Source organism: Alexandromys fortis, unplaced genomic scaffold, assembly GCF_014885135.2.
Source record: "Alexandromys fortis isolate MF-2015 unplaced genomic scaffold, M_Fortis_MF-2015_v1.1 scaffold_52, whole genome shotgun sequence".
In the NCBI taxonomy this organism is placed as follows: domain Eukaryota; kingdom Metazoa; phylum Chordata; class Mammalia; order Rodentia; family Cricetidae; genus Alexandromys; species Alexandromys fortis.
Window position 1 is genome coordinate 7,061,641 of NW_026067929.1, and position 23,521 is coordinate 7,085,161.

The window sequence follows — 23,521 nt, forward strand, 5'->3', positions numbered from 1 at the left end:
AAGAGCAGTATTCCAGCAAGCGTAACCATTACTAGAGCAGAGCAAGCATCATGCTGCACAACGTGCCTTGGTTTTGCCCACAAGATGCACAGCGAGGTGCAGTGATGTATTGCTCAATGAAAAATACCATTTGGTGAGCTAATTAAAGAGAGGACAAGGTGCTTGGTTCTGCATCCACCCAACATAAACTTTGACTTGGAAACAATTAAGCGTGCTTATTAATCCAGAATCCTGAAAAACTAAATGGAGCCCTAAATCAGAAAGATGCTAAAGACTACAGGGAAGACATACTTAGTAGCCAGATCCAAAGTGCATGTGTGTATATTCCTAAGCAAGAATAGCAACAGCCTAATAAGTTTTCATATTAAACACTTTAAGGCATGGGGGTTGCAATATTAGATCACAAAACTTTATCATTTGAAAACACCATGTCCCAGAAGGTAAGAGTTCCCCTCCACTGGGCAATCATTCTACCATGACTTGTATACACAGCTCCTGCAAGTCACTTTTCAGAGGATCATTTGAGGAATTATGAAATCAATCCCAGGTTCTCAGTTTGCAGGAGACAGATATATGCTTAACAAGCCAACTCTAACAGTGTCTAAGGAAAAGAAGAACGAAGCTACTTCTCTCCTGCTGTTTTCACTCACACAGGGCACGCCCTTCCCCACAGACTTGTCCTGCTTCCTGACATCTTCTATTTATTTTCATTTTTTCTATGTAAATGAAAGGAAACTAGGATTCTGTTGATACTACTGCCTACCTGTTGTTTTAGATTCATGGCTTTCCAGATCAGAACCAGTGAGATTTCAGTGGTACAGGTTATGAACAACACATCCTACCTTTACATTAGTGAAGGGAAGTTTCTGTGCAACAGAAGCAGTCTCACCATTGAAGATAGCTGAAAATACATTTGAGGACTCGATTTCTTATATCAAATAACTAATCTGGTTCTAAAGCTGACCTTGAATTTTCTCCTACCCTCCTCCTTTTGAGTTATTTATGGACAGATGAGAAGTATCTACTAGACCCACTCCATGCCAATCAATAGACTAAAATGCATAGAACTCAAGAGTGTGTGGTCTGATATCTTTATGGTTTCAAAATCGACTCGTTTGTGGATTTCTCAAACCATTTATCCAATGTGGAGGAACGTATTGTGAATATAAAGATACCAATTTTTACCATAAGAAGCTTTAGAAGCATTATTCTAATGTGCTGGTCATGACTAGTAACCAAAGGTAAGCAATTACACATATACATTGAATTCACTCCTGCAAAAGAACTATTTAAATTAGAAAGGTAATTATGTACCTCATTAGGAGCATTTCAGAAAAAATAAATAAAAAAACACAGCATTGCAGATTTTTGGGAAGCATTCATTTTGAGAACATTGCTCAAAATCATATATAATATATAATAAAGTTATAACATATTTATAACTTTCCTAAAAATTTTCATGTCACCAAATCTTTAAATCATTATGTACTCACATCTAGTTTTATATTATTCTGAAACTTCAAATAAATGTTCAATGATAACAATTTTATTGCTTTTATTGAGCTATACATTTTTCTCCACTCTCCTTCCTTCCTCCCATCTCCCCTTCTACCTTCTCCCGTGACCCTTGTGCTCCTGATTTACTCAGGAGATCTTGTCTTTTTCTCCTTCCTATATAGAGTCACATATGTCTCTCTTAGGGTCCTCTTTGTTGTCTAGTTTCCCTGGGATTGTGGCCTATAGACTGTTTTATCTAAAAGCCACTTATAATTGCATATATATTATATTTGTCTTTCTAGGTGTAGGTTACCTCACTCAATATAGTTTTTTGTAGATCCCTCCATTTGCCTGCAAATTTCAAGATGTCATTATTTTTTACTGCCTATAGCATTAAACCATGTTCCTAGTCCAGGGTCCCAAAGTCTTCACATTACTCAAAAATAGATAGATAGTAGCACAGTCTGGCCTCTCTTAGCAACAGCCAACCCCATGACCCTCAAGTCTGTCTTAGTCACTTTTCTATCACTGTGACAAGACACCATAACCAAGGCAACTTACAGAAGTTTATTGAGGACTTACAGCTTCAGGCGGATCCAGTCCATAACCATGAAAACAGGAAGCATGGCATCCAGCAGGTAGGCAGGACTCTAGGATGAGAGCTTACATCCTGATTCACAAACAGGAAACAGAGAAAGAGCTAACTGGGAGTGGCATGGACCTTTGGATCCTCAAAGGCCATACCTTGCAACACCGATCCTCCAACAGGATCTCACCACTGACTCCCTCCCAAGCAGTTCCACCAACTGGGGTCCAGGTATTCACATATGAGTCTAGGGGGGGCACTTTGATTCAAGCCTTCACATGACCCAATGATAAAAGGTCACCTGAGGCTAATAGTATCTAGATTGGAGAAGATGTTCAGGAACACATAGCTCTTTGTTGTCACCTGATGGGGACATGATCTCTCTAATTCTAGGTTGATTTACTTTTCATAGACAGACCCTTGAAATGAAGATCAGAGAGGTTACTCTGTGAGAAATTATGTCTGCCTCTGAATGAAAAGGTGCTTTATTAAGAAAATGTTACCATTATCTAACTCTAAAATGTTTCTAACTGCCCTGAGTATCAACAAAGAGTTTTAATTAACATAAGAGAAAAAGAGAACCAGGGAAGAACTTTCGGGGATGGGGCAGATTTGCACATCAGACAGGGAAGAGCACACAGCTGCTGTCCAGCTTTTAGGAACACTTCAGTCCTGTTCTACACACCTAGAAACAAATAGTAAGTGTATGGGGGTACAACTCAGTGAAGATCACTTGCCAAGCATCCCCAAAACACTGTGTTCAAACCACCAATACAAAACAAAAATTAAAAACATGATCCTGATAATGTGGCATCTGTTTACTATCCATGATAGAATGAGAATTATGCCAGCCTTTGTCATTTGTATATGTGGCATCCTTTACAATATTGTCCTTTACAATCCTTAATTCACAATCTTGACATCACTTTCTATACATCCTGCATATGTCATGATATCTGCTCTAAAATTGAGATTATATATAGTTACTTGCCTAAATAATTGCTTGTTTCCAGCATCTACACCTGTTGGGGCAATCATAGCTCCAGAGAAGCAGAGGGGTCTAGCACACAGGTGCTGTGAAATAAATACATTTTAAATAACTCTGTTGTAGTACAAATAATAGAAACCCAGAGACAGATATTGTGGTTCAACCTGAAGATCAGAAAAACAAAACAGCCAGCCACTGACACTTACCTCCACCTCAGACCAAAATAGCGATCCTTCCTCCACAAATCCTCAGAATGGTGAGAGTTGTCACTTCCCATTTTATATTCCTCTCTAGTGCTGGGATTAAAGGTGTGTACTACTACCACTGGGCATCTAAGACTAACTAGTTTGGCTACTGGGATTAAAGCTGTGTGCCACCACTTCTTGATCTGTATGGCTGACCAATGTGGCTGTTTAACTCTCTAATCTTCATTCAAGTTTTATTTATTAAAATACAAATGAACTATCACTGCACTCAGTAGTGAGACAGATGACTAAGATGGCTCTATCACTCGGCAATGATGCAGATCCCATGCAGTACTTTATATTACATCCTAGGCTGTCAGTAGACACAACCATTTTGTTCTTGCTCTGATATCTGATTCACAAGGTCCAAATCAGAAGCAGAAGGAGAGAGAGCACAAGCAAGGAACTCAGAACCGCGAGGGGTGCACCCATACACTGAGACAAGGAGGATGTTCTATCGGGAACTCACTAAGGCCAGCTGGCCTGGGTCTGAAAAAGCCCGGGTTAAAACCGGTCTCGCTGAACATAGTGGACAATGAGGACTACTGAGACCTCAAGAACAATGGCAATGGGTTTTTGATCCTACTGTACCTATTGGTTTCATGGGAGCCTAGGCAGTTTGGANTCTTTGGGCTGACGAGGGAGGGGGACTTGATTGGGGGAGGGGGAAGGAAAGGGGAGGCGGCGGTGGGGAAGAGACAGAAATCTTTAATAAATAAAGAAATAAAATAAATAAATAAAAAAGAAAAAAAAGAAAGCTGCACACTTTCCCATCAGCAGGAGGAGATGGGATTGAACCAGAACAGTCAGACAGAAAGGGGCCTTGTGGCTCACCCTGGCTTCAAGGCTATGGGTAAGTTCATTTTAAGCATTTTATAATTGTTGGGATACTGTCCCTTTCTATTTTATCACTCTGGACCTTACACATCTATACCAACAGGTTGCATAATAAAGTTACATGACTTATCAATTTTCTTTTGTTGCTGTTGTTGTTTTCTTTTTTCTTTTTTTTTCAAGACAGGGTTTCTCTGTCCTGCCTTGGAACTAGCTCTTGTAAACCAGACTGGCCTTGAACTCACAGAGATCCAGCAGCCTCTGCCTCCTGAGTGCTGGGATTAAAGGCGCAAGCCGCCCAGCGTGAATTATCAGTTTTCAAATTTGATAGAGTACAGTTTTGAAAACATTTTTCTGGGTACCTAATAGCAGTTATCCCCTTTCAGAAAACAATGAACAATCCCAATTTGTACATTTACTAAGAATCTTTTATTAATTTGCATCACATTCTAGTTTTTATTATCTTTTTTTAAAATAATGTAATCAGTAAGTCACAAATCTCAAGCATCAACTGACGTATTAATGCATACAAAAGAAGCTCTTCAAACAGGAGTAGTGCCGCCCATGGTCAGGAGCCACACACACTACACAGCACAATGAGCGTAAAACAATGATGCTGATCCCAGTTCTGTACCTGGCGAGGAACAGAGAGCCCTGCACTCACTACACACACAGGAAAGCCGTTACCTCAGAAGAAGCTGCAGTTAATCAGACCAATAGCTAAACCACAATTCTAATTAAAATGCTGATCAAGTTTCCTAATCAATACATCATAGGTGGCGGGGAAGGTCATTTATAGCCAGAACTTAAAACAAAAGTAAATGAAGGGTTCCTTGGAGAATATTTTTCCTAATTAATAAAAGTCATTTTGGATTCCCACAAACCTTCTTCTCCAGGCTTTGCTCCTCCCTTCTAAGCATTACATTTTTAAAATACTCCTATATTTATTATGCCATAACACCTGGTTTGAACTTTCCATATTGTTATCTAATTTTTGTCCACATCCAAACTTATTTCATAGCTGTAATCACAGAGAGATCAATATTTTGTAAATTGTATCTTTCGTTTATCACTATGCGTGTCATTTTCTTCTAATAAACTCTCCGATACTACATTTCATAGTTATCTAATACCTCTTGGCTTCTGTTATCATAGTTTTATATTGAACATTTAGAGCAGGTCCATTTATTTTGTCTACTAAATACAACTTTATATCTAAACTTTGCCTTCAGTGGGTTTGCCCGCTTGGTACAGAGCAATAAGAATCAAAGAGTTTGAATGTTTTTATGCTTCTTTCTCTGTTCAAATTGTTTTATAGAAATTTTGCATCCGTTTACATTGTTCTAACAATCCATGAGCATATCACCAGGACAGACACCATACTGTTTTCATTAGACATCCATCAGTATCCTGTTAGTGATTATAAGTGAGACCTAATGTTGCTCCATGTGTTTGCACTCCTGGTTCACCTGTGTTGTCTATTTACAACAACCTTAATCTGTCTTCCATTCCCTATTGTTTGTAAAAGATCTTTTAATAAGCTGCTTGAAGTCTAGAAAATAAGTCTCCTGACCTGACCAAAAGGCAATAGAAACAGAACTGGCACAGCCTTCCCATGTTACCTTAGAGAACCTGGCTGCACTAGAACTACATGATCAGAGAAGCAATCCCTGAGAGGGAATGGCAATTGCTTAACATAGGCTTCAGGTAGAAATAAGAAAAAATACATGGATAGAGATTTGATGCCCACAACTCATTAGGAGGCTGTTAATTATGCTTTTAAATCAATAAGTATCTTTTTTTTCAAATAGGTGCAAGGGTCAGTTACCAATAACAACACAAGTAAAATGCAACTAAGCATCCTAAGAACTGTGTGGGGCGGTGCCACCTCATTAATCACACACACACACACACACACACACACACACACACAGAGTCTGATTTATGCATGTCCAGCACTGACAGAGAAATAAGATTAAAATCACTTGGACTGTGCATTTCTATTACTTGACATCACAGAGAAGGGCGACCCCACGGAGAACCCAGTGTTCGGGGGCCTGGACTGTCTTGAGGTCCACAGCAGCGATGTAGTTCAAGTCTGTTCGAACTGGCTTCTTGTAGATGGGGCAGCAGTACAACCGGGGATCTCTTGCAGCTACAAAACACAATTTGAAGCAGAAAGGATTCTGATTAATTTCGAAGTGAAGCATTTCAGAGTACAGTACCAAGCTTGTATATAATGGAAGTCATTCGAATGACAGTCAAAATTACTAAAATAAAGAACTACCCTCTGAGATCATAGCATCCCTGCATACGGTGAACACTATCACACCAGCTAAAGCAAGACATTCAGCCTCACGTTGGCATTATTAGGCTCTTGTCAATGACCTTGACAACTTCCACTTAAATTCTTCCTCTTTCTCTCTGCGTGAATTTGGCATTCCTTTCCACCAATTCCTCTTGACCTCAATTACTCAAGTCTTGGGTGCCTACTTCCCCTTCCTTCACCATCATGCCTTGTGTTTGGCAACCAGGATCTATCCATTTTTAATTGCTTTGTACAGCATTTTCTTTATCGCCATTAGTTGTTTACATTCTAATCTTCAACCTTCTGCGCTGTCATTTACATCACATTTAAATTACAGGAGACGGAATACCCCAGCCAAACAAAGCGTTGTGAATTTCCTGTATAAGGAAAGGACTAAAAATAGCTGGGAAACTGAGAAACAGCCATGGCCACGAGATTCAGTTCTCCCTGGAGAGAACTGGGAAACAAAGAAACCAGCACAGTCTGTGAGACTCAGTCCTCCCTTTTCAGAACATAGGGCTAAATGCAACTTCTGAAACAACTAGCGTCTATGAAGTCCTTGTACATGTGTCCATCCTTCAAAGATCTTCCATAAATCATGCACAGGTTCTCTTTTCATCCAGCCCAGGACATACCAATATACCAGTAATCACAGACAGAGCCAACTGTGAGGAGCACTAAATTTATACAAGTTATATCAGCCCTCTTTAAGGAAAAGTTGTAAACGTTTACAAATACTAATTAGACCTGGGAACTCAAGCTCCGATAGCTTCTTATGAAATCCACTCTGCCCACAGCAGCCGTTTATCTTCATGTCTGTCTAACTTTCGTTTATGGAAGTGGTGTGTTCTTCTATGTGCTCTTTGAGATTGTAAAACCTTCACAAACAAAAGTTCTCACCCACACCAAGGCTCTGGCAGGCATATGGAGCATATGACAACCCTCCTGTGACTAATGAGATGGAACCACGTGTCATGAAAGTGGAACTTGGCCTTCGTGCTTTAGCTTAATGAAGCTGGGCACTGAAACGACTCTCACTCCCTAACAAACTACAAAAGCATGGTACTAGCAAAAGTTAACATCTCCTTAATTAACTCAACAGAAACTTCACCTACCTATCTCTTTTAACTATTCATTATAAATTATCTTGGAGGATTATTAATATTTTAGTATGGCTATGTATGTCTTAATATAAATATTCTGAAGTGGTGACTCAGAACCAGAGGTGATCCTACCCTAGCAGACAACAGGACATTTATGGTCATCACAACTATAGACTTGCTTAGTATCTAGTGAGAAGATGCTGGGATGCTACAAACATCTTCTAATTCTGAGAATAACACCCTACAATGGAGTTATCCAGATCAAAAGCATATGTGGTATCAAGGTTGACAACCTTGTGCTGTAACAACCAAGTCATATGTGTTATAGTATTTAAAAGCCCTTCATGTACTTAATTTCATGAAAGTCATCATTAAATAATCAAAAGTAATATAATAACTAATTCACAATTCTCTAACTAATATTAGGATAATTGTAATTGCACTAATTGGAAAGATGTGTAGAATGCCAAGACAGTGTGTGTGTGTGTGTATGTGTGTGTGTGTGTGTATGTGTGTGTGTGTGTATGTGTATAAAGTTCTGAACAAGTAAATATCTGATAATGAATCATGGAATATTAACTATACAAACAGATATATTTAAATGCTTTAATTCTAAAACCTATAAACATCCACAAAATATACAACTAATTGCTCTTGTTGTAAATTTGATTAACAGACATTTTATAATCCTTGAAAAAAGGCATTAGAGTTTTACCTCTGAGTTTAATGATAATTATAATAATTATACCTTGTACAGTATTTGATTACTTGGATTTTAATTCCAAAAAGAAATTATAAAATAATAGAGTAATTTTAGTAAGCAAAGAAAAACAAGTCTCTGAAATGTTTATCCAATTTTATTTATTTTTAAATGCTTCTTAACTGAAGGTACACGCCAAGTCACAGCATACAGCAAGCGTCTGCAACAGGATTAGAAATAACCCAAAATATAATTTCATAGTGAAAATGCTACCACAGAAACAGATTGTGTGAACCCAATCCCCTGCTTAGACAACTAACACTGAAAACAAATGTTCAGGGAAAGCAGCTTAGCTACATATGTTTCAAGCCTTGGGGTTCCAGAAAACAGATGGGGGCATGAAAACTGGCAGACTCCACACTTTAGGAGCCGTGATACTTTAATAGAACGCCTTGGAGAAAGCCTGTTTTCTAGTCACTTACCTCCCCTAGCTAACCCGTGCATCCATTCATACACACCACATTTATTACTACAAATATCCAAAGTAACCAAGCCCGCAGTCTTTAAGTCGTTCCTTTACTTGACCTCGCTGTTGCTAACATTTTACTCCATCAGTGTCTCTTCTTTCTACTATTTTTTAAAAGTCACATAAAATCCTGTGATTTATAATGGTAATGATAATAATACTAATACAATTGTTTAATTTTGTGCCTTCTCCTAAGTGCTCAATATTGTGAGTTGGGTTATTTCGACAACTCTGCTGTGGATACTTTATTAAGTCAGGATCTTTCCCACGTCACAGATTAGAAAGCTGAAACATGAGGAACTGAGATATTTCTCCAAGATCCTGAAGATCTTCTTGGCAAGCTGAGCATCAGACCTGGCCAGCAGGGCTCGCAGCCCACTAGGCTTCTATTCTTTGCAAAACTTGGCATGTGTCATGTGTGGCTGCCTCCTGGTCTTTGCAGGAAGATGTGAGGATGACAATGATGACGTGGAGAAAATCTGATTCCCTAGTTCCGCTTGTGGCATACTCGAAAGCCATACTACTAGGGTTTGCACACATCATGCTGGAGCACTGCTGCTTCGTAGCCACAGTCATTGGCAAAACTAACAACTTGAAACTTCAATTTCCCCATCTTGAAAGGGAGGAAATAACGTTTTATAGATTTGTTGTGAAGTTTAAATAAGATAATTGTGTGAATAACCATTATAGTACATACTCTGGACGTCATATATGCCTACAGTGTGTCATTTGCTTTTTCTTGTCTCCCCTCAATACACATGTATGCACACACATTACCATGTTCACACAGGTATGTTTCCAAACATGTGTGAACATTCATGCACACACATGCAAACATATGTACACACAAGTACATTCATGTATGCACACAATGCAAGTACACCGATGAATGCATACATATGCATGCACATGCATGCACACACATGCATTCATGCACACACAGACATACTTACAGTTTTACCTTTCTCTATAAAATTTCCCCAGACTGACACTTCCCATTTTCTTGACCGAGGCCTATGTTTATAAACTAGAAGTGAATTAACCACTGTGGGGCTCAGGAGTCAGGAGGTGGCCTCTCAGTCGGCTTGTGTGACTTTCCCTCACACCTATGTCTTCACAGTCTTGGATCAAAACACACTGAGAGAAACACATTGATCTGGCAGGAAATAGCCTCCTGAACTTCAGCAGTCCTGAAACTACCATCAAATCCCACTAAGTGCTCAGCAGAGTCTTGCCATAATCCCCCAAGTGTACAACCCCTGTGCTCCCTCCAGCTCCTTTTAGCTACAGCCTTGAGGTTGGTTTAGATGCAACCTTCCGCCCACGTAAGTAATTCTACACAGCGGCACATTTTCTCCTATATCTGCCCCGTCACAGCTTCCTTTGAGAATCTAGTTTGTGTACATAGATTCCCAAGTTTGAAGAATCCCATAAAACGTTAGTGTTTTTCTGTGATGTCCTCATGAGAACCTTGAACAATTAAAGTTAAGAATAAGCTATTCACATATTGTTAAAACTAATGTCCAGATATCTTCCCTTTGGGAATAAATAAATCAGTCTTGTTTCTGCACTTCTGTAGCCACTTTGTTGTAAAGTGATAAATCACCTTCCGTATTAATGTAAACACTATTAACTGAGAATTCCAATTTGAAAGTGCTACACTTGGAGTGTCCTTTGGTCATTAAGGATGACACGTTTCTATATCTCAATTAGAACGTTTTTTAGTTATCAGAATGAAATGAAATGTTCGCCATGAAAGCAGCAATAGGAGTGTTAAATTTTCCATTAGCAAATACAAGTCTCTTCAACCAGAAAGCAAAACAAGCTTCCACCTACGTCTGCTAAAGCAAAGAAAGAAAAAAGAATTGACTTGTATTTTATTTTTCAGTATCTTGAAACTGATCCCCTTTCCCTCTGCTTGTTTTACCCTCCGCCCCTTGCCTGTTGCTAATGATTCTCAGAACTGATTAATGCCCAGCAGGACAGGCACAGCCGCCTTGGAAAATTTGTTATTAAATAACAAAGGATTGCCAGTATTATGAAATTATCACTGCGTTATGTTCATGCTGAGATGCTCAATGTCTAATTGTTGTGGATTTTACAGTTTGGTCACAAGGAAAGAAAAATAGCACCTGACTCACTATAGGGAGGACAGCTCTCTCTTTTTATGAGGAACACATCTTCACAACACCTTGAGTAGAGAGGATGATATGATGAAGCAAGCTTTCAAAAATATATTTCGGGAAAAATAATATTTTATTTATATTCCTATTTTAAAAAAAAAAAAAACCTCCTGCCAAAGACTGACAACCCCAAAAGCCAGCTATCATAAAGCCTCAGCTGGATTTCATCTCAGCCCTTTCAGGTGTATTTATTTCTCTAGGTTCAGCCACAAAAAAGCAACACATGTGCCAAGCAGGGTCCTGAGAGCCTTCACCTCCCTCACCTGGGGTTCAGTTTCTCTCTGGTGGGTGCCTCTTCCTTTATACCTTAAGCATTTGTTCTCACCCAGAGAAATTCACGGCTCTTTGGACAGGAACCCTCCAAGGCAAAGTCTTCCTAGAAAACTTCACAGTTTTCTAGACCTGGTAAAGAATCCACCCACCTCTAAAATGACCTCAATAGATTTCAAGTTCTCGCTTCTAACTCCCATTCACCTCCATCTTCTGCTTGAACCAACTCCTTCCTTTGTTGTATGTACACCTAAACACTGTAGATAATGCAAATGTTTCAGAGTGAGTCTATCTTTTTAAAGCCATATTTAAACTTTAGAAAAAACTTCTAGAACAAGAGGAGTTCACTTCTAAAGCCAGACAAACCAAGGCAGACATCCCAACTCTGCTGCTAACAGGAGCTCACATTCTCTGAGACTGAGCACACTCTTTCTAAACAATGGGGCAGGAAAGAATAACGGACTGTTAGAGTCATTGCAGGGAAAGAAGGTATTTCTAGCGACATTTGAGGGTGTTTTGTACACAACACAAATTAAAAGGAAAACTGAAAGTTCATTTTTCTTTAATGTTGTCACTATTGTTACAGTTAGTGCTTAAATATTAACGAACAACTGTATCAAACATATCCACTGCTCCTCCATATTGTGCTTTTAAAAATATCTATATAGATTTCATCTTGTGGACTGACCTGCATTTCCTCCTCCTCACCACCATCTAGCATTTTTAGTCAAGGAGAAATGTATTTTTCACTGAGATCTCCAGGATCATTCTAAACTCTCTAGCTGACCAGGTGTTAAACCAGAGTTCAAGAGTGGACGGTGGAGAGCTGAACTTTCCTGTACCTGAAAATGTAAAGATGCTGATGGTCCCTTGAGACAGCTCTTTCTTTCCCTTCTAGATGCTACAAGAAATTGTACTATGATCCTGCTGGCCTTGATTTTGATTCGAGGACCAGCAAGAATGTGTGGGATCACATTTCTTATATCTATCTGACCCCTCTGTAATCAGAGATACATTTTTGACAGGTTGCACTGCTCTAGAATGGTGACAAACTGAAATAGGACGGGGTTGTGGCACAGCTGTGATCGTGTTTCTCCCTCAATCCTGGAAGAACTTTCCCTCGAGCAAAGCCCATAGCCCTGATTCCATGTCAATCACCTCCCTTGCACAGAAGTCCTGTTTGTTGTGCCCTTACTGCACTGTGGGATCTCATGCATACCTACAGATTTGTTCCCACCCCTCCATCACCATTCATAGCTGTATACACCCACATCTTTCTCTTCCTCATTCAGGACACAGCCAATGCTACGTCATACCTCTGCATGATCCTTGGGCTGCTAGAGGTCAGCAGGGCCTGCTTTGTTTCTGAAACTCAGAACTGTGCCCTCTTCTCACTGGACTCTTAAATTATCTCATATTCAGCAAGGCATGTGTGTGCTCACCTTAGATAAACAAGAGCTATCTGTGCATTCAATTCTCAGTAATCACCTCATTCAAAGCCATCATTAATGCAGGTTAACAAACGCTGAGCTGTCACTCCTCTAAAAAATGCCACATTAGTTTCCTGCAAACCTCGGAGCATATAGCATTTGTCATCAACCAATCAATACATAATCTTGCTTATGCGTTTTTCTGTTTAATATCTCCTTTATAATGTATCCCGCTGACTCATTAGCATTTACGATCACAGCACCACCAGCTGCACATAACGGAAGTCTGTGTAACATATACATTTTCTCCATAAGCTATACTGCAGAGACTTGCTATCCCTGGAAAGGTAAGTTGTCTATCAGTACTATACTTGAAGGCAGCCATATCAAACAGAAAAACAAATTATTTATAATATACATTATGTGATATGCATAATAATATATGCAATATTTGTAAGATATATAAGATTAAAAGATTTATATGTAATTTTGGATACATATATAATTTAACATATTATATACAGAAGAATAATAGGAAATGCAGTATGGAAATGGCATTTGTTTATAGCATATAAGTCAAACCAGAAGGCTAATCATCTCCACGCTCAGCCTCACCTGGGAGCCAAGGTGATTATTAAGCATCTCAAACGTTGTGCTTCTCTATGCAGACCTAGGGATTACTGCCAGTATTGACATCAGTATTATGAAGAAACTCAAGTATAAACACCAAATCTGCAAGTAACAAGACCTAACAATATTTGCTTTTTGTATCTCCCTCAAGTTTTGAAACTGAGTTCCATTAGAAGGAGAACCCTGTCTGGTCTTTGCTGATGCAGCTTTAGCAGCAGAGTGACCTTGGGCAGATGTAAAGGACCAGGTAGACAGTCACTGAACGACTGGATGAACTCATGCTGTTTTCCTCTACCAAGAAAACTCTTTCTCTGGCTCCCAGCCGTACTCATTTTTGCCCCATCTCAGAATCAGTCTAACTAACCTAAACTCTTAGAGTTTCCCCCACTTTAAGTTACCTAAGCATTCTGAACACATCTCTAACATAATATTTTTCTAATTATATTTTAGTATTAGTTTGTATTGGTCTTCTTGACAAGATTGTGTGTCCTTATGGTCAAGATCTGGTTCATAATTATCTTTGTCTTCTAGTATTTAAGGTTAATAGCTAATACATGTTAAACAGATAGCAAATGTTTGTTTGCTCAAAAATAGTTAAGGGCTTCAGAAAAAGCTAAGCAGGTTAGAGCACTTGCTTGTGCCTCTGAGCGGTGTACATTGCACTGCTGGCATGGCGGAGCTGCTTGTGCCTCTGAGTCACTTGTGCCTCTGAGTCACTTGTGCCTCTGAGCCGTGGCGCACAATGCCCCCCTTCCAGGCACACCATAGCACTTTACTCACAAACCCCATCTGAATGCTCTGTCTCCTGCAAGAGACAGAGGTCATGCTAGCAGCATAGCTCAGAAAGCCGGAGGTTTAAAACTGCGTGGCTTTTTTTTTTTTTTTTTTAGCTACAGCTGAATCAGGAAAATCTCTCTTAAAACAGCTGCGGCAAGCCGCCAGTAAACAGCAAGAAGCTGTGTTAAACTCTGTATTATTTTTGAAGCTTTCTCAGATTTTACGTGGAGTTAGTTTACCACTTTGGGTGCCAATCTGTAGTAAGAGAGTGGGCCCCTTTGTTCCATCCTGCCCAGCTAGCTTACACCTGAAATAACCACACAGAAATTGTATTAATTAAATTACCGCTTGGCCCATAAGCTCTAGCCTCTTATTGGCTAACTCTCACATCTTGATTAACCCATTTCTATTAAATCTGTGTATCACCACGTGACTGTGGCTTACCGACAAGATTCTAACCCACGTCTGTCTCAGGCTTGAGATTCATGATGTCTACTACACTGCCTTCCTTCCAGCATTCTGTTGTGTCTACTCCACCCACCTAAGGGCTACCCTATCAAAAGGCCAAGGCAGTTTTCTTTATTCAACCAATGGAAGCAACACATAGACAGAAGAATCTCCTGCATCATTAGAGGCCATGGTTTGCTTCCTAGAACTCACACGACAGTTTACAACCATCTATAACCCAATTGTAGGGCATCAAGACCCTCCTCTTGCCTTTGTGCAGAGTAGGCATTCATGCAGTGAGCATACATACACCAAGACAATACACTCATACATACAAATAAATCTTAAAAATGAATAAATATTAATAGGTCTATAATCTCAGATACTTGGGTGGCTGAAACAGGAAGATTCCAAGTTCAAGATTAGCAGTTGCCTTGCATGTAGGAAACCCTGAATTCAATCCCCAGCACCAAAAATGACAGCAAATGTGGAGTTTACAATCTCTTTTCCATTAGCTAAGTTTTCAAGTGTGTTACTTACCTATGGTGTCAAAATACCATCAACCTCTAAAATATTTTATCTCTTCCTTTATTCAAAGAAAAAATAATTTGTGATTATATCACTGAATCCCTTCTTTCTGGGGACCCTCAATCATGGCTATCTCTAGAGTTTATAGCTCATGCTTCCAAATGAACTATTTATTCCCTAGAGAGAACTGTGGGGAAGTTAGCTGAAAGATAGTTGGATGAATGCAACAAAAGCCTCTAGAAAATGTGAAACCACAGTGAGAAAGACTTGATGTATTTTTAGATTTCTGAAATAGAACTTTGATAATGTAGAAAAAAAGTGTGTCTCATCAAAACAATATTCTATCCATTGGATAAAATAGGAACCCAGCATTTTTTTCTTTATACTTAGGCCAAATATCTTCAGATTCAGTCTATATTTCACAATCTGACTCAAACCCATAAACTAGTAGAACTACTCCCCGTGGTGAGCCCTGTGTACAAAATAAATCATTTTACATGCCTCACCTCCCCCCTCCTGTCCATTCTTCAATACCAGGCCAGGGCCAAGAACTCCTGGTGCTCAGTTCCTGGTCTCTCAGTCCAATAGTTATCTCCTATTCTCTCCATGTATTCTTCATTTATCTCATCTGTGAAACTGTCTATGAAGGCTCTATTAGTATTCATGTATATTTTATCTGCTTTACCAGGAAGGCCATGACTATTATCTCTATAATAGCATATAAGAAAAGGTCTGGAGATCAGTAGATAGTCATTTAGCATAGGCATGAATATGGAGCCAGTTGATAAATGAGTGTAATACCTAGTGCTTGACAGAAATCATAAGACTGTGTATTTATAATGTCAGTCAATGATATAATACCAACCCTCTCAGAAGATACAAGACAACTTACTGTTGTTTTCTGCATAAATCCGTATGACAGGCATCAACTCAAAAAGCACTTTGGGTTTGGATTCTATGAGCTTCATGTTTCTTTTGTCCCAGCCAGCACCCTCAAGATATAAGCCGTAGACATAGACTCCTTCTGACGGAGGGGCAGAAATGTCGTCCTTTGCCAATTTGGTGACTTCATTGCAAAGAACCATATTGTCCAGAGCCCAGCCTTTGTTTGCCCGAGTTATTTCCTACTCGATTCAACAAAAAGATGTAAGGAACAATTAGAAGTTTGTCTTCATAGGAAAAGCTAAATTATAATCAAGTTATTCCAAATTATCTTCATTCAAAGGAACTGGGGTAGTATTTAAATAATTTAAAAGATTCTGTCATTTAAAAAATGTCCATTTCCTATTTTAACCATTTGTACCTTAAAAGGGGAACTATAAAATTAAATCAACATAGAAATAAAAATAAATGCTTGGGAATAAGATAAGCAGTCATATTTATAGTGATAGCAAGGTAACTGCTACTATCAAACAATTACTCATTCTCTGTCTTATTATATTTTTTAAAGCTTTAAGGAAAGAGGAGAGGTTGTAGAGGGAAATTACAGTAACACAATGAGCCCAAGTCAGAGTTATTACCTGTCGCATTGCAGTTAAAAACCCCTGGGGGTTAAAAAATCCTGTCATCCAAAAGCAATGGGGTCGGCCATTGAACACCCAGGAGGTGAACTGGCAGTTTCTTTCTAGAAGCTCAGTAAACCAGAAGCCCAGGGTGCTTGAAACCCACGATGCCTGAAACGCACACATTGAAACAATCCTTCAATGTAGGTTTGATTCAGCTGTGTAAACTGGCTGTGCTCACTGAAAAAAGCAGCAGGAAATGTCCCTCCAGTCTTGAGTTTCCCTTGAACCCTGACCTGTAAACTTCTCAGATTATCCTTTCTCTTTCACATTAATGATGTGCAAAAAAGTGAAAGATGTGAATTGGCAAAACTCAAAAAAAAAAGCACTACAATCATCTTCTACCTGTGAGTATATTCATCACTAGTTCATCTGCTGTGAAGAAATAAAAACCCTCTATGGAATGACATTTAACAGGCATAGGTATCGGCCATGGCCAGGCTACAATTTCAGTAGATACTGTATAAAGACAAGACTTCTATTTATATAAATAAACTCATGGCATCACCAGGATAAGTCAACACTTTAAAATACATTCTGTGCACACACACAATACATCATAGAAGCCATTCTCTGCTTATTTTAATGAGGTAAACAACAGTTGGGCTTCTGAGTGTGTGCCCCATTAAGGAGCAGAAAGAGAAACCCAGCTCCTTTTACCATCTGCAATTTATTTATACGCGTTGCTTCTAACTTTCTCCCCGAATTCACTCCATTTCCTTTATGACAACGGGCATGCATGTCATTAATGCAACAGGAGCAGCACCATGGGGAAGAATCTGCAAATCATAGGTTGTAACGTTTCTCTGTAATTGCAACATTTTCAGTAGGAATAAATGTCGTAATCAACTTGGGTAGGCATCCCACTTGAATTTCAAATATCATTACAATTAATTTGCGTATATTTCAAGAGCCTCTGCAATCCCGCAGACTGATAGTAGCATTAATAGAAGAAAACTGTATAAAATGATCATAATTTTAGAATCAGGTGGCTCATTCTATCGTACCTTTATAGGTGTATTAAGTTAAAAAATGTTCTAAAATCACATTTGGCTTCAGAGTAAAGGGACTTTTAAATGAGACGCTGCCACCTGCAAAGACTTCTGGTCTGTTCCATAATGTCTCGGAGGCTGGCAGGGCTGAGAGAGACAGCTCACAGGGAACAAATTTGCAAGGCCAGTGGCTTAAAGGTTCTCTATCTGTTGGCAGGAAGAAGGGGAGATTCAAAAGAGAACTGTTCGGGCCCTTGCAATGAATTTGTGAAGAGGGAGAAAAAAGGATGCTGATGCAGAGTTCTTAGGCTATGACTCAAGATGCACAGTGACATTATCAAATAAGGTGGGAGGAAAACAAGAAGTCCTAGCTGCCAAATATGGGTCAATATATGGGAAAGATGTGTGAGGCTCAGCATTGACAAGACTTGCGAGTGTGTGTGTTGCACCTATGTGATTGTATGTGAGTGTGTCCACACCCAAGTACACACTTTTAGAAACCATGGGACGTCGGATTTCTTGTTTTATTACTCTGCACTTTCAACCCTACTGTCTGAGACACTCTCTCATTGAACTGAAGACCTGCAGTCTCTCAGAATCTGCCTGTCTACATTCCCCAATGTGAAGCTTACAGGCATGTGAATCCATGCATATATGATTTTAACATGAGTGCAGGAGATTTGAACTCACAACACCTTTCCCAAAACACATACCTTTCTATTTTGCTGGAGAAATCCAAGCCTCTCCAAACCTCCTTTTCCCAGCTTCATCTCTACCTACCACCTTCCTCTACGTTCTCAGCTTGGCCCAACCTTCAACAACCCTGCTGCCCTGGTCCTGAACACTTCATCTTTAGCATCTAGTGCCATTAACAAAAGATATCTCTGGATCCTCCACCTTTCTATATATATGTAACAATAACCTCTAAAGATGAGGAAACTCAGGAATAGGAGTGTGGGTACACGGGGGAAGAAGAGAAAAGGAGTATTAAGAGGAATGATGTAATCATATTTTAATTAAATTTTAAATAATAAATAAATAAAAGGAGAGGTGGTTCAGTAATTAAAAGCACCTCCTGCTTTTTCAGAGGACCTGGGTTTGGTTCCCAGTACGCACACTTGATGACTTACAATCGCCTGTAACTCCATGTAGAGTGGATATGATGCGCTATTGTGACTCTGTGGGCACCTGTATGCCTGTGAAACACATTTATAGACTTAGACACACATGTCCACATAAAATAAATAGATAAGCCTTTTTATTTTAAAACAAAATTCTGTAAACAAGCACAGGCAGAGCAATGACCCCCCAAGCATCACTAGGCCTAAGAACCAAACTAAGTAAGTCCCCAATCTTTGGGGCTCCCCACTGAGGTTACAGTCACTTGCAAAGTAGGAGCAGGACTGTGCTTACCTTTTTCCACCGGGCAGGGATTCTGGCATCAAACATGCAATCCAGAGCATCTCGCAGATTTTCGCTCATGATAATGGTGCCATCAAGAGCCAGTTTCAGCTCAGTCAGGGTGCTGCGGACGAGGCTGAGCACCCTCTGCATCCTGTCAATCTCCTGCCTGAGAAATATGTTCATGGGCTGGAAAGGCCCCATCTTCTGCAACCTCTCTTTCACCTTCCATGGAGACATTCAAAGAAAATATTAGGAATTAGATAGCTGCTATGATGGTATAGTACTGTGCCCTGGACTTCTAAACCATTTATGTTTTCTACAATGCCATAAATATAAGCTTTGAGTTGTTCAACAACAAAATAAAGAATATATAAGAAAGCAAATATGTGACCAGCAAGTATAGGACCAGGACAAAATTTTAGAGCTTGTGAAAAAGAAAAGGGAGCCATTAGTTCAAAGAAACATACAAAATGTATGTAGCTATATTATATAGTGAATATAACCACTGTATTAAACGAACTGCCTAGGAACTATATGTTCCCTGCCAATGTGACATATGTGTGAGAACATGTAGGCAGTGTGTCCTCTACACAACCACTGCGCCAGTTATCTCTGATAACTAGATATTCATTTACAGCCCTCTGCTTTTTTCCATAAGCACAGATACATGTTCGTTCCTTTCTATTTTACAGGTATTTGTTGAGACTCTTCTATATATCAGATAATGTGTTAGGTTAGACTATTTTATGCTGGAATGGTTCTAACCAATGCTGAAAAAAAAAGGTCTCTTCAAAAAGCTAGCAACCATGTTTTGTTATGTGATTATTCTATCTTAGATATTTTAATTGCTTCATAAATATTTCGAGCTGCAATAGAGGCAATGACCTCTCTTCCAACACTGTAATGAAGAGACCGTATGAAAGCTGATAACAGTATTGATTTTCTCCAAGCGAGTGGTCAGAAATTCTCCCAGGGAAATTATTCATTTGACAAGAGACCCTTGAGTATAGTTTTTGTAGTCAAACTTGTCTGCTTAGTAGTTACAGGATACCAAAGCTACTTGTGTGTGGCAAGGAGTTATGTCATGCAGTCATCTCTTAGACCATACAGAAAATAGCTCATTTCTTGTTTTATCAAAGATTTCTAAACCATATCAGGGTAATTTTCTCAAAAATGCATTAAATGCTAAAACATTACCTCCATGATTATAAATTGCTTAGAAGCTATTTATATACCAAAAGGATGAGCTTTCAAAGTTAATTATGTGAAAAAATAGCAGAGTGAGGTTAGAAAATGCAGTCTCCCTGCAGTGAGGAAGGTCTACATGTGCATTAAATCACACACACAGGCGTGCACACACACACATGCACACACATGAGCATGCACACACTCACATACACATGCAAAGACATACATATACACTTGAGTATGCACACATGCACACACATATGTAAATGCACATGCACACACACTCACAAACATGCACACACTCACACACATGTAAAGACATACATATACACTTGAGTATGCACACATGCACACACATATGTAAACGCATATGCACACACTCACAAACATGCACACACTCACACACATGTAAAGACATACATGTACACTTGAAAATGCATACACACATGCAAACACACACATACACATACAAGCATGCACACATAACTGGCCTTTCACTCTGAGAACGCAATGTTTTCATTTAAACAATGGCACTATGAAGCAGCTCAAGAAAGGTTCTGTAAAGCCCAGCAAGGCACATATCAGCCAGAAATAAACGTTGACAGTCATGTAGTTTCTTTATGGCTTTCCTTTTGTGGTTTGTCAAGGGTCCTTTAGTTTGAATATTATCATTCACTTCAGAAACCTGATTTTGTCTTACTTACTTCCTCCTCTTCCCCCACAAACAGACTCATCTGAGACAAATTTGAGGGTTTCGGGACTCACGTCAAACGGGCTGTAATCTTCTGGAAGCTTCTGCAGCATATCTTCAGCCAAGCGTGCCACCACAGTCTCCCGTGTCTCATCCCCTCCACCAGAGCTGTCCTTAGGCTGGATGCCCAGGATGGTGTCCAGCACATCCTTGGCCAGCTTGCTCTGGTAAGTGATGTCAGCATTGGGGTGCAATCCAAACACCTCCGGAGTGTCATAGGCAGGCAAGCTCTGAACACCAATGACCCCAGATAAGCATGCATCGATAACACCAATTAAATTATAGACACAGGAAAAAATATTTTCACGAGGATAAACACTGACTTAGGCCTCGCTCTCGACCCACTATAAACCCCAATAATTTCTCCACATACCCAAAATGAAAAGTTGTAATATTGAAAAACACAAAGCAGACTAAAGCAAAATTTAACCAGAGACAGTCTACTTATATGCATAAAGATAAAAACAGAGCTTTTTCGATAGTGTAATTAAAATCATTTATGTGAGTGTTGCATAATTAATGGCCATTGTACTGACACAAATAGCAGGAAATGGGGAGTTTTATGAAGCATGGCTCAAATAAGACTGAGGGTGGAAATGGTTCTGCCCTAGGGAGTAAAACGGAGACTTGGGAAAGAGAACTATTCAAAACACAACAGAGAAAAATAGAGTGAGAGAATGAGACACAACCGGGAACAGAACAATCAAGCAGGAAGTCTCCTGGACCACTGGGAAAGAAAAAAACGTACCTACAATTTGACATGTATTTCTGTGTGGGGGTCTTATTGTTAACTTTATTATCTCATTGCTTGTCTCCCTCCCTTCCTCTGCTTCATTTTACTCCTTTCTCACAGCTTCTTTCCATTTCATTATGGAATGAAGTATATATTTAAAAATACAGGTATCCTTAAATTTATGATGCCGTGGACACATTTCTATTCACAGGTAATGATTTAAAGGCACACACAGTAGAGTCAGGCGAATGCTATTTGTTGATTTGAATTAATAGAAGTGTAGAAGTGGTAATATATGATAAACTCATTATATTTATACATCAAAACCCTATAAATATACAGATGAATGTATCCCTTTGGGGTGCTGTGTCTTAGTTTATTTACTCTGAGATAAATCTGAGACAGAGGCCAAAGCAACTGCTAAATCATGATCTAATGCGTTCAGAGTACAGAGAGGAATTGCAGATACCATCAGCATGAGATATTCTTTCCTTACATGTTCCTGACGGCCCTATCCAATCTGCATTATTCTGTCTTAGAGCAGCACTGCTCAGGCAAGGGCTACTTTTCCAACAAGGATCCTTTGACAACATATTGAGACATTTATTGATCTTAAAATCGGGCAGAGGATGCTCCTGGCATTTAGGAGGCAGAGGCCAGGGACCATGAAAGAGAAACTAGAATACACAAGAGAGACTAACCTGATTGTAAATGCCAATGCTGCCAGAGTTGAAAAAAAAAATCTGTCTTAAACAAAGGACTCGTACAAGATAGGTTCATGGAAGCCATATCTATATACTCCTTTGGTCCTGGGCTAAGGATGAATGTCAAATATTACCTATCTGGGTTGAAAGTAGAACAGACAGAGCCCAGAAATGTTCCTTGGTCTACATGTGTAGTAACTGAAGCCCCATGGGCAGAGAGCCCCACATGACTTATGCATACCATCTCCCTACATTGGCCTCATCTGTCACCTCACCAAAGAAAATCCAACCCCAAGCCATTACAACATTGGAATATGCAAAAGGGTTCACAAAAGACTTATTTCTCAGAGCAAAGATAAGTATGATAATCAAGAGGTTATGAAAATATGAAGAAAGAATTCACAGCAGAAAATGTTGCTTCCACTCTCATTACAATTGGGAGCCCTTACCTGTTAGAAAAAGTGGGTGGGGGTGGCCATGGGGGGGCAAGGAGGTGGGAGGAGGGATGGCAGGGAGAACTGTGGTTGGAATGTAAAATAGAATAAAAACTAGGTAGATAGATAGGTAGATGATAGATAGATAGATAGATAGATAGATAGATAGATAGATAGATAGATAGATAGATAGAGGTGCAGAGATTTCTTCTACAATTAAAATGCTAAAGCCAACAAACCTGAATGTACTGAAGATAGCCATCCACTGTGTTGCATTTTGGAATGTTGTATCCTTGATAAAAGGTGAAATCTGGCCCAAACATGTTTTCACTGAACCAAACCTTAGCAAATGTGTTCAACAACCTCTTATCAAAGTCATCAGTGACTCTGCCTCCATACTGGATCTCTCCAATCATGTACCAGACAGTGGTCCAGGACACACCCTAGGAGTATTCAGAGTATTCACAAATATCATATATGATTCACAGACATCATCGTACATTCACCACCATCATATCAACAACACAGTCATTCATCTTAACAATTTCAAGATATAAAGTATAGGAAAATATTTAAGCTAGCCAATGTAAAGAACTACTCCCAGGTTACATTCATGACTTCATATAGACTCTCCTGAAATTTGTGTTTTCACACTTCAATGTCTCAAAAGTTTACCTTTAACTATTTACTTCTATTTTTTA

General features: G+C 39.3%; 1 protein-coding gene across 7 annotated transcripts in view; it reads right to left on the bottom strand.

The window, feature by feature from the left end:
• Window positions 1-4,566: 4,566 nt before the first annotated feature.
• The window catches only part of Dnah5 (dynein axonemal heavy chain 5), a 239,260-nt gene continuing 220,305 nt past the window's right edge, over window positions 4,567-23,521 (bottom strand). For 5 of the 7 annotated variants that reach the window (XM_050144813.1, XM_050144812.1, XM_050144817.1 and 2 more), the window contains 7 exons: window positions 23,060-23,263; window positions 20,964-21,179; window positions 19,020-19,232; window positions 18,737-18,802; window positions 16,573-16,725; window positions 15,945-16,176; window positions 4,567-6,305 (listed from right to left, as the gene is read on the bottom strand). In XM_050144813.1, coding sequence (XP_050000770.1) covers window positions 6,154-6,305; window positions 15,945-16,176; window positions 16,573-16,725; window positions 18,737-18,802; window positions 19,020-19,232; window positions 20,964-21,179; window positions 23,060-23,263 — 1,236 coding nt within the window. In that variant the 3' untranslated portion in view covers window positions 4,567-6,153. The remainder of the gene's footprint in view (window positions 6,306-15,944; window positions 16,177-16,572; window positions 16,726-18,736; window positions 18,803-19,019; window positions 19,233-20,963; window positions 21,180-23,059; window positions 23,264-23,521) is intronic. The other 2 variants (XM_050144816.1, XM_050144815.1) reach the window with 1 other exon arrangement.